Raw genomic sequence first — 12,493 nt, forward strand, 5'->3', positions numbered from 1 at the left:
TTGTATTCCTACCAGCAGTGTATGAGGGTTCTACTTTTCCATATCCTCACAACAGTTGTTATTATCTGCCTTTTTGATTATAACCAACGTAATGAGTATGAAGTGGTATTTCATTGTGGTTTTGATTTGTGTTTCTCTGATGGCTAATTCTATAACATTTTATAATCAGAATAAAATAAGTTCTATTCTAAAAGATAGCAATGACAGTGATTCTTCTTTACATAAGACATTGTCTGTGTTTCAGTTTTCTCTGACAATCTGTGACCCAATAGTCTCACAGACAGTTCTTTAGGATAAACACAGGAATTTACCCCTCTGGTCTTAAAGCCTTAAACTTGTATTTGTTTTATTTCTTTGATAATGGCCGGCCACAGCGGCTCACACCTGCAATCCCAGCACTTTGGGAGGTCAAGGCAGGTGAATCATGAGGTCAGGAGATGGAGACCATCCTGGCCAACACGGTGAAACCCCATCTCTTCTGAAAATACAATTAGCCGGGCTTGGTGGCAGGAACCTGTAGTCCCTGCTACTCGGCAGGCTGAGGCAGGAGAATGGAATGAACCTGGGAGGCGGAGCCTTGCAGTGAGCCGAGATTGCGTCACTGCACTCCAGCCTGGGCAACAGAGCAAGACTCCATCTCCAAAAAAAAAAAAAACGTATCAAAGAGCTGAAACTCACCAGATCACCACATGCAGACAATGAGATAATCTCATTTCTCATTCATCATGATTGCTTTCTTACTCCTCCCTAGTTCCTGTTTTCCCACACATTGTTACATTTCTTCCCTGCCGTATAAACCTCTAATTTTAGTTGGTAAGAGAAATGGATTTGAGACTGACCTCCCATCTCCTTGGCTATAGCACCCGATTAAAGCCTTCTTCCTTGGCAGTACTCATCATCTCTGTCATTGGCTTTCTGTGTGGGGAGCAGAAGGACCTAAACCAAACCCTGCTGTTTTGGTAACAGAATTTGGTTCCCTGACCAGGAACACATTGCTCATGATTTGGCTGCTGCAGGCCAGCAATCTCAGAAGCCCTCCTAAGCAGCTGCCCACCCAATTTTGCCTGGAGGTGAGTTTTGGTCTCCCCCTGGTCCTGCTGTTGGCCCCAAACATGTTCCTGATTGCCTAGAAAGAGCACCCTTCGAAATTTGACATCTGCATCCACATAGGATAGTGTCCTTTGTGGGTCCAGATAGCAGGATCTGCTCCTCTCAATTTGGGAAATATTTATAGGAATTTCCATTTGCAGGTTGAACAAGCCCAACTGACTTGAGAGAAGCACCCTGTTTCAGTGCGGACATTCTTGGGTGCTTGTTTGTAATTGTGTGTTTTGTGTGTGTGTGTGTGTTTGTGTGTGTGTGTGTCCAGGTAAGTGAGTGTCTTGCGGGTACCACACAGCAGGATTGGATCCTCTCAATTTGAGAAATTTCAAAGGAATTTTATTTGCACGTTGATCAAGCCCAACCAATAGAGAGGAAGCACCCCAAATGTTTCAGCTTGGACACTCTTGGGGCTTGTTTGTTGCTGTAGCATTTGGATTGTGTGTTGGTGATTGTGTGCGTGCCATGGGAAATTAAAATTCAATACACTGAAATTCTTTTGTAATACTGTTTGACCCCAATATTGTTTGGAATCTGGAGTTTGCTGTTGAATGGGAAAGTGGGATGGAGTTCTGTGTATCCAGGCTTTTGTGCTGCTGTTCTAAGCAGGGTTGGGCCTGGTTATTTATTTATTTATTTTTGAGATGGAGTCTCACTCTGTTGTCCAGGCTGGAGTGCAGTGGCATGATCTCAGCTCACTGCAACCTCCACTTCACGAGTTCAAGTGATTCTCCTGCCTCAGCCTCCCGAGTAGCTGGGATTACAGGTGTGCTCCACCACACCTAGCTTATTTTTGTATTTTTAGTAGAGATGGGGTTTCACCATGTTGGTCAGGCTGGTCTTGAACTCCTGACCTCGTGATTCACTCATCTTGACCTCCCACAGTGCTGGGAATACAGGCATGAGCCATCATGCCCAGCCTTGGGTCTGGTTATTATGCAATGTTCTCCCATGGTGCTGTTTGGTTTCAGCGTTCTTTGGAGTCTGGAGAGGTCTGGCCTTTAAAAAACAAATTGCCATGGAAACTGCTTTACCCACAATTTTGGTTCACAGCCTTCACTGGATTGCCTATCCAGGCAAACAAAGTATAGCCACATAAACTGGTGATTTGTATTGCTATCTCAGGGCTAGAGTTCAAAGGCAAAGGCTATTGTATCTTTGTTTATATATGTGTATACATGTCTATATATGTTTATATATGTACATTATAGGTTGTGTCTACCAAATTGGCTTATAAATAAAAAAACACTCATACATTAAGTCCAAAGTTTTTTTCAAGTTCACATGACTTACTTAAACCTTTAATAAACAAACCGGCTTTAAAATTATTGATAAAATAAAAGGAGAAATGTCTTCAGAATTGTCAGCATACATTTTTTTCTTGGTTTTATATTTGCCTCTGCTAGATATTTTGAGGTGTCAGGGTTTGGCATAGAAGGTTATAAAACTGAACCCAGCCTAAATAAACAAAATAATCTTTGTTTGTGTACCTTCTTTGTCAAATGAGACTAATTTAACGTTGTTAGCTGAATATTCTGAGTTACTGGCAAAAAATACTTATATATTTAACTTTAAGTTTCTTACTTAGGTCCTGGCTATTTAAAAAAATCGTTAGCTGGATGCGGTGGCTCACACTTGTAATCCCAGCACTTTGGGAGGCTGAGGTGGGCAGATCACGAGGTCAGGAGTTCAAGACCAGCCTGGCCAACACAGTGAAGCCCCATCTTTACTAAAAAAAAAACCCAAAATAACAAAAATTAACTGGGCGTGGTGGCAGGTGCCTGTAATCCCAGATACTTGGGAGGCTGAAGCAGGAGAATCGCTTGAACTCAGGAGGTGGAGATTGCACTTCAAACTATACCACAAGGCTACAGGAACCGAAACAGGATGGTGCTGGTACCAAAACGAATATATAGACCAATGGAACAGAACAGAGGCCTCGAAAATAACACCACACATCTGCACCCATCTGATTTTTGACAAACCTGACAAAAACAATCAATGGGGAAAGGATTCTCTATTTAAAAAATGGTATTGGGAAAACTGGCTAGCCATATGCAGAAAACTGAAACACCTTATACAAAAATTAACTCGAGATGGATTAAATATTTAAACATAAGACCTAAAGAGGAGGGATAACATTAGGAGAAATACCTAATGTAGATGATGGGTTTATGGGTATAGCAAGCCACCATGGCACATGTATACCTATGTAACAAACCTGCATGTCCTGCACATGTATCCCAGAATTTAAACTATAAAACAATTGTTTTGATTGGTTTCCTTACCTCTGATGATCTTGAGATCTATGAGAGCCTTAAGGTTCTTGGCAAATAAATAAATAAATAAATAAAAGTCGTTTTTTATAACGTTTGAGCAGATAGTACATTTATTTTGCTGTTTGAAAAGATAGGTGAGAATTAAAATGTTTAAATGGTGTTTACTTCCAAGGTGACTCTTTTCATATTATTATTAATATTAGAGATATTGTCTTGCTTAGTCTCCCAGGCTGGACTGGACTGCAGTGGCACAATCTCGGCTCATTGCAACTTGCCCTCTTGGGTTCAATCGATTCTCGTGCCTCAGCTTCTTGAGTAGCTGGGATTATAGGCGTGCACCACCACCTCTAATTTTTTTATTTTTAGTAGGGACGCGGTTTTGCCATGTTGGCCAGGCTAGTCTTGAACTCCTGACCTCAAATGATCCACCCGTTTTGGCCTCCCAAAGTGCTGAGATTATACGCATGAGCCACTATGTCTAGCCTATTTCCAAGGTAATTCAATGAAATCAATAATTTGAGTTGGTTTCAGATGTTTTCCTTTAATGAGGAACAACAGTAATATGGGTACAAAATTTTAATGCTCAGGAAAAACTGGCCTTGTCCTTATGGAAATTATATTGATTGAGATTTTTTTCAAACTACCTTAGTTGTGTTTACTATTATTAACATTAAGTGCCAGGTGCAGTGGCTCATGCCTGTAATCCCAGCACTTTGGGAGGCTGAGGTGGGCGGATCACAAGGACAGGAGATCAAGACCATCCTGGCTAACGTGGTGAAACCTTGTCTCTACTAAAAATAGTAAAAATTAGCTGGGCATGGTAGCAGGTGCCTGTAGTCCTAGCTACTCGGGAGACTGAGGCAGAATGGCGTGAACCCGGGAGGTGGAGCTTGCAGTGAGCCGAGATTGCACCACTGCACTCCAGCCTGGGCGACAGAGCAAGACTCCATCTCAAAAAACAAAAACAATAAAAAAACAAAAAACATTAAGTGGCATCAACTTGGATTAAGTAGTAACAAAAACAAGTATGAGACTTTCTAGTGATTTTTGATCCCAAGGTGTTTATCACTGATGGGCCTTCCTATGTATACTTGAAAACAAAATATCCACAAATGTTGCATTGGTCTGAAAATTTTAGTGGTGAAAGTTACCTAGTCAGTTGACAGTACTGTATCTAGAAACCAATCTTGGAAATGTATGATGATGCTCTTTTATTTATTTATTTTATTTTATTTTTGAGATGGAATCTTACTCTGTCATCCAGGCTGGAGTGCAATTGCATGATCTGGGTTCACTGCAACTTTCACCTCCCCGGTTAAAATGATTCTCGTGCCTCAGCCTCCCAAGTAGCTGGTATTACAGGCACGTGCCACCATGCTTGGCTAATTTTTTTATGTTTTTAGTAAAGACGGGATTTCACAATGTTGACTGGGCTGGTCTTGAACTCCTGGCCTCAAGTGATATGCCCTCCTCAGCTTCCCAAAGTGCTGGGATTACAGGTGTGAGCCACCATACCTGACAATGATGCTCTTTTAAATAGCTGAAAAGAAATTATTGTGCGCTTGTTCTTACTTTGTGCTTGTTTCGTTGTATAGCATTTAAGTGAAAGGAGATTATTTATCCTCATACTGAATTTCCAAAACTGGTATTTGTATTTACCATATTTTAGTGATGGAGAGAAATGTTAGTTGTCTTACTTTGATAAGTTCCGCGTAGGACCTATCACATTTTTTATGCTTTTAGCCACAATTCTGTCACTAGAATGCTAGCAATTAGGCACATGCAATGAATAGCCTAACTACTTTAATACTGTGGTTTGAAGTGCTGCAGGCAGTAGCTCCTAAACACCAAATCACAGTGCTTTAATTTGTGACGTATTAGAATGATAGGATTTTCTGCAGTAAAAATATCTATTAACTAATCCTTGTGCTGTTAAATTACAGGGCTTTGACTCTTGGGTCTGAAGAAGGCACCGACTTCTGCTTAATCTTGAGCATTGACACCAGTCAAAGCCTTGTCGTCAGACCCGGGAGAAGCTGACAATCAAAATGATTGGGTTTTTTTTTTTTTTTTTTTTTTGAGATGGAGCCTCACTCTGTCACCCAGGCTGGAGTCAGTGGTGCAGTCTTGGCTCACTGCAACCTCCACCTTTTGGGCTCAAGCAATTCTTCTGCTTCCAGCCTCTGAGTACCTGGGCTTACAGGCATGTGCCACCATGCCCGACTAATTTTTGTACTTTTAGCAGAGATGGAGTTTCACCATGTTGGTCAGGCTGGTCTTGAATTCCTGACCTAACGTGATCTGCCAGCATGAGCTACTGTGCCCAGCCGTGATCTGCTTTCAAAAGACACAGGGCTGGCTGGGCACAGTGGCTCACGCCTGTAATCCCAGCACTTTGGGAGGCTGAGGTGGGTGGATCACCTGAGGTCAGGAGGTCGAGACCAGCCTGACCAAAATGGTAAAACCCCATCTCTACTGAAAATACAAAAATTAGCTGGGCATGGTGGCAGACACCTGCGATCCCAGCTACTCGGGGGACTGAGGCAGGAGAATCGCTTGGACCTGGGAGGCGGAGTTTGCAGTGAGACGAGATTGTGCCATTGCACTCCAGCCTGGGTGGCAGAGCCACAGTCCATCTCAGAAAAAAAAAAAAAAAAAAAAGACACAGGGCCAGAAATTAAAAGTATTCAATCCCTCTAGGCTCAGGGACTACTGCAGAAGAGGTAGGCACATGAGATTGTAAGGGCTGGTTTTGAGGGATAAGATTAGTTCAGGGCCAGGTGCAGTGGCTCATGCCTCTAATCCCAGCACTTTGGGAGACTGAGGTGGGTGGATCACAAGGTCAAGAGATCGATACCATCCTGGCTAACACCGTGAAACCCCATCTGTACTAAAAATACAAAAAAAAATTAGCCAGGTGTGGTGGCAGGCACCTGTAGTCCCAGCTACTCGGGAGGCTGAGGCAGGAGAATGGCATGAATCTGGGAGGCGGAGCTTGCAGTGAGCCAAGATCATGCCACTGTACTTCAGCCTGGGTGACAGAGCAAGACTCTGTCTCAAAAAAAAAAATTATTTCAGTTTTTCTATAAATTAAACATTAACACCAAAACCACACTGATGCAAGGCCAGCATCTGGGCCTTTCTGGAGCATTAATCTACTCCTTAATAGAAAATTGTAAAAGATTATAAAAAGTTTATGGAAATCTTACCTTATGATCAAACTGATTACAATTGGATAGATTTGTTTATAAGGTTTTATTAAAATTAGTTTTAACATTAATAATATACCATATAAAGGTAAAATTTGGTTTTCTCTTCAACAAAATGTTCATGTAAGAGATAAGAGATTTTTGGGTAAAACTACAGAAAAAGAGAGTCTCTCCCTCTTAGTTGGCCTCATGCTCTCTTTATTACGGCTTATTGTTTGGGAAGCTGAGTCTCCTCACTATCAAAGGGTAAGCTGTTTTGTATTATCATTTTTGCTAAATGAATGGCTATTTTATAGTGACCTGTATAATCCTATTTTGTGATGTCAGGTGTCTCAAAACTTTCATCTCTGACAAACTTTCCAATGGCAAAATTTCAAGTTCTAAATTCAGTCTTTTTGACCTCAAACTAACTTTTTTGGGTATAAGGTTCCCTGAAGTCCAAGAGGGATATATTACATTTATTTGGCTTGTTTGTTATGTTAGAATTATGTAGGAAGCATTGTCAATCAGAGGTGGTGTTCAGCTTCCTTTGGGATTTATTTATTTATTTATTTATTTTTTAGATGGGTCTTGCTCTGTTGCCTAGGCTGGAGTGCAGTGGCACAATCTCAGCTCACTGCAGCCTATGCCTCCCAGGTTCAAGTGATTTTTGTGCCTCAGGCTTCCAAGTAGCCGGGATTACAGGCATGAGTCATGATGTCCAACTGATTTTTGTATGTTTAGTGGATGTAAGGTTTTGCCATGTTGACGAAACTGGTCTTGAACTCCTGACCTCAGGTGATCCACCCACCTTGGCCTCCTGAAGTTCCGGGATGATATGAGAGTTCTAAAATTCTGATACGTCTTAATATATGTTGTCACACTATTATTATTATTATGTTAACTTGTATGCCACAGGAATAACAAAGTACCCTCGTTAACTGTGCCTTTAACTATGGCTGTCTTAAAACTTTAGTCATCCACAATTGTAGTTTTGCTTTGATCCTTCTCAAAAAGTGACTTATAATCAGCTACAGTCCAGGGCTTTCTTCCTTGGGGAAGTTTATGAAAAATTCAACCTCTCGAATGCAGGTTTCTGATAACTTTGTAGACTGTGCCATTGGATTAGAGAGAAAACTTCCAGGGCACTAACTGAAATGCTGATATGTTCATAAAGATTGCTAACTCAGTATGAAGCATACCAGAAGTTGATTGCATGGACTGAATTAATGGAGACTAAATAATTTTTTATGGTTTTTTCATTTGAAATATTGCTGATTTTTTTTTTTGTTTTTCAGAGCCTGGAGAATTTTTTTTCTTTGGAGCTTTCATTGCCTCTGAGTATACTTTAAGTATATTGAATACAATGTGCTTTCCTCAAACAGAATTTGAGGTATAGTTCTCTCTATGCCTAATTTCTTCATAATTTGTAAATTATTTGTGAATATTCTTAATTAATGGCAATGTGTTTGTTTGCATAAGTTCAATAAGAATCTATTGTATTTTATACTGTGACACAGGTGGATGAACTGGCTATTTACCCAGGTCTTTGACTGAAATGACCTTGTGAGAGGTTCCAGCAAGGCCAATTTAGGAGAGCCTACGTGGACAGTAATTCTTGCTGCACTTTCTGGGGTAATCAGGCCACGTTCATGGGACTGCAGCTTATTTTGCAGGTAGGTTTGTCTTGCTGACATTTATCTTTGGTGGAAGTAGGGGACTGGAAAAAGAAAGATTGTTTCAGAAGAAAAGGACAGTATTAGATTAACCTGTGATTCCTGGGGGACGACATAGTTACCCATGGTATGAGGTTGCCCAGGATGCCCCTCCTCAATATGAAGAAACTGGAATGATCAACAAGATTCCTCATGAATGAGGAATTGATATTTATGTATATACTATATTATTCTTTTTTTAAGATGGGGTCTCGCTCTATTGCCCAGGCTGAAATGCAGTGGTGCTATCTTAGCTCACTGCAACCTCTGTCTCCTGGTCCAAGTGATTCTCCTACCTCAGCCTCCTGAGTAGCTGGGATTACAGGTGTGCACCACCATGCCCAACTAATTTTGTGTTTTTAATAGAGACGTTTCAGTATATTGGCCAGGCTGGTCTTGAAATCGTGACCTCAAGTGATCTGGTTGCATCAGCCTCCCAAAGTGCTGGGATTACAGTCATGAGCCAGTGCACCCAGCCTATTTTTTTCAAAAAACAAAACAAAAAGAAAAAAACACACAAAAACTGTAAACCATTTAAATTTAGCAGTGGAGGGTTTTATACCAACTTTAGTGACACTAAATGTTGTAAGTTGTGATAACCCACTATCACTGGACCAACCTGTACTATAATTTTTGTCATTATTTTAGAGTGTACGGTTAGAAGTTAACCATAAAACAGCCTCAGGCTGGTCCTTCAGGAAGTATCCAACAGAGGGCATTGTTATCATAGGAGGCGACAGCTCCATGCGTGTTATCCACCCTGAAGACCTTCCAGTGGGACAAGATGTGGAGGTGGAAGACAGTGATATTGATGATCCTGACCCTGTGTAGGCTGAGGCTAATGTGTGTGTCTATGTCTTGGTTTTTAACAAAAAACTATTAAAAAGTAAAAAAAAAAAAAAAAAAATTAATAGAAAAAAGCTTACAAAGTAAGGATATAAAGAAAATATTTTTGTACAGCTATACAATGTGGTTGTAAGTGAAGTGTTATTACAAAAAAGTAAAAAAGTTAAAAAAATTTAAACATTTATAAAGTAAAAGAGTTACAGTAAGCTAAGGTTAATTTATATTGACTAAAACAATTTTAATTAATTAGTGTGGCTTACGTGTGCAGTGCTTGTGAAGGCTGCAGTAGTGTACAGTAATGCCCTAGGCCTTCACATTCACTCACCACTTACTAACTAATCCACAGCAATTTTCAATCTTGCAAGCTCCATTTATTTATGATAAGTACTCTATAGAAGGATATCTTTAAAAAAAAATCTTTAATGCTATATTTTTACTGTACGTTTTCTATGGGCCTGTGAGGTCTGTGGGTTCCCGCGTCCCCCTAAGGTCTGTGGGTTCCCGCGTCCCCCAGCTCCCCCCGCAGCCGGAACCGCAGTGGTCTGCTCCGGTGGCCAGGTGCAGATTCTGTTCCTAACCTAAGCCTGTGTGTTCTTCGCGGCTAACTGTGGCCCGGACGGCTGGGTTACTGCGGTGGCCACCGCCAGAGCAGCCTTGGCGCTATGGAGGAGCCCGGGACTACCCCTCAGCCTTACTGGGGGCTGCTCCTGGAGGAGCCACGCAGGGTTGTGGCAGCACTGCCTGAAGGCAGGAGACCAGATTCGACTCCTTATGGTTTTCCATGGGAATTGGTGATACGTGCAGCTGTCGTTGGATTTTTTGCTGTTCCCTTTTTCTTGTGGAGAAGTTTTAGATCGGTTAGGAGTCAGCTTTATGCGGGAAGAGAGAAAAACCTTGCTGACGCGCTTTCTGGACTAATTGAAGAAAAATGTAGATTACTTGAAAAGTTTAGCCTTGTTCAAAAAGAGTATGAAGCCTATGAAGTAGAGTCATCTTTAGAGGATGCCAGCTCTGAGGAGGCAACAGAAGCACAAAGTTTGGAGGCCACCTGTGAAAAGCTGAACCGGTCCAATTCTGAACTTGAGCATGAAATACTCTGTCTAGAAAAAGAGTTAAAAGAAGAGAAATCGAAACATTCTGAACAAGATGAATTGATGGCGGATATTTCCAAAGGCATACAGTCTCTAGAAGATGAGTCAAAATCCCTCAAATCCCAAGTAGCTGAAGCCAAAATGACCTTGAAGAGATTTCAAATGAATGAAGAACAACTGAAGATAGCAATACAAGATGCTTTGAATGAAAATTCTCAACTTCGGGAAAGCCAGAAACAGCTTTTGCAAGAAGCTGAAGTATGGAAAGAACAAGTGAGTGAACTTAATAAACAGAAAATAACATTTGAAGACTCCAAAGTACATGCAGAACAAGTTCTAAATGGTAAAGAAAATCACATCAAGACTCTGACTGAACGCTTGCAAAAGATGAAAGATCTGGGTGCTATGCTGGAAGAAGACATAACAGATGATGGTAACTTGGAATTCGAAATGAACAGTGAATCAGAAGATGGTGCTAACTTAGACAATCCTCCAAAACGAGCTTTGAAGAAACTGATTCGTGCAAATAAGTTAAATGATTCTTTAACAACCTTAGAAGGAGAAAGAAACGAACTTTATATTCAGTTATCTGAAGTTGATGAAACCAAGAAGGAACTCAGAGAGCATATTAAAAACCTTCAGACGGAACAAGCATCTTTGCAGTCGGAAAACACACACTTTGAAAGTGAGAATCAGAAGCTTCAACAGAAACTAAAGGTAATGACAGAATTATATCAAGAAAATAGAATGAAGCTATACAGGAAATTACTAGTAGAGGGAAATTACTGGTTAGAGAAAGAAGAGAAACTTTCTAAAGTAGATGAAACGATCAGCCATGGCACTGGAGAGCTGGAGACCTGCAGAAAGCAAGCCAAAGATCTGGAAGAACAATTTGAGAGAGTTCTTCATTTTTATCAAGGGAAGATTATTTCCTATAAGAAAAAAGTAGATGGTAATTATTTTGCAGCTTGGATTGCTGAAAGAAACCTCAATGATTTAAGGAAAGAAAATGCTCACAACAGACAAAAATTAGCCGAAACAGAGTTTAAAATGAAACTTTTAGAAAAAGATCCTTATGCACTTGATGTTCCAAATACAGCATTTGGCAGACAGCATTCCTCATATGGTCCCTCTCCACTGGGTCGGCCTTCATCTGAAATGAGAGCTTTTCTCTATCCTCCAACTTTGTCGGAGGGTCCACTGAGACTCTCACCTTCGCTTCCAATGGGAGGAGGGAGAGGCCCAAGAGGCCCAGGGAATCCTCTGGACCATCAGATTACCAATGAAAGAGGAGAATCAAGCTGTGAGAGGTTAACCAGTCCTCATAGGGCTCCTTCTGACACTGGGCCCCTGTCGCCTCCGTGGGAACAGGACCGTAGGATGATGTTTCCTCCACCAGGACAATCATATCCTGATTCAGCTCTTCCTCCACAAAGGCAAGACACATTTTATTCTAATTCTGCTAGACGCTCTGGACCAGCAGAACTCGGAAGTTTTAATATGCCTTCTTCGGATAAAATGGATGGGTCAATGCCTTCAGAAATGGAATCCAGTAGAAATGATACCAAAGATAATCTTGGTAATTTAAATGTGCCTGATTCATCTCTCCCCGCTGAAAATGAAGCAACTGGCCCGGGCTTTGTTCCTCCAGCTCTCACTCCAATCAGAGGTCCGTTGTTGCCAGTGGATATGAGGGGCCCGTTCATGAGAAGAGGACCTCCTTTCCCTCCACCTCCTCCAGGAACCATGTTTGGAGCTTCTCCAGATTATTTTCCACCAAGGGATGTCCCAGGTCCACCACGTGCTCCATTTGCAATGAGAAATGTCTATCCACCGAGGGGTTTTCCTCCTTACCTTCCCCCAAGACCTGGATTTTGCCCCCCCACCCCCACATTCTGAAGATAGAGCGAGTTCCTTTCAGGGTTGAGTCTGCCTTCAAATGAGCCTGCTACTGAAGATCCAGAACCACGGCAAGAAAACTGACAATATTTTTGCTCTCTTCAAAAGTCATTTTGACTGTTCTCATTTCAGTTGAAGTAACTGCTGTTACTTCAATGATTACACTTTGTTCAAATTGAAACTTAATGGAATTATAATTCTCAGGATAGTATATTGTAAATAAGGATGATTTAAATATGAATCTTATGAGTAAATTATTTCCATTTTATTTTATTCTAGATAGTATAACTATTTTAATTTGATGAACAAATCCACTATTATAGAAACAATAGTGGGAGTTTTATATATGTAATTTTGCGGGTGGGGAGGCTTTA

The 12,493-nt window shown here is 41.0% G+C and overlaps 1 protein-coding gene across 1 annotated transcript; it reads left to right on the top strand.

Annotated features, from left to right (window-relative positions):
* Window positions 1-9,791: 9,791 nt before the first annotated feature.
* On the top strand, window positions 9,792-12,147 carry LOC112610956 (endoplasmic reticulum export factor CTAGE5-like). The gene is given in 2 exon segments (XM_025364604.1): window positions 9,792-12,092; window positions 12,094-12,147. Coding segments are annotated over 2 exon segments (2,355 nt in total).
* The last annotated feature ends 346 nt before the right edge of the window (window positions 12,148-12,493 follow it).

Source organism: Theropithecus gelada, chromosome 17 (assembly GCF_003255815.1).
Source record: "Theropithecus gelada isolate Dixy chromosome 17, Tgel_1.0, whole genome shotgun sequence".
Taxonomy (NCBI): Eukaryota; Metazoa; Chordata; class Mammalia; order Primates; family Cercopithecidae; genus Theropithecus; species Theropithecus gelada.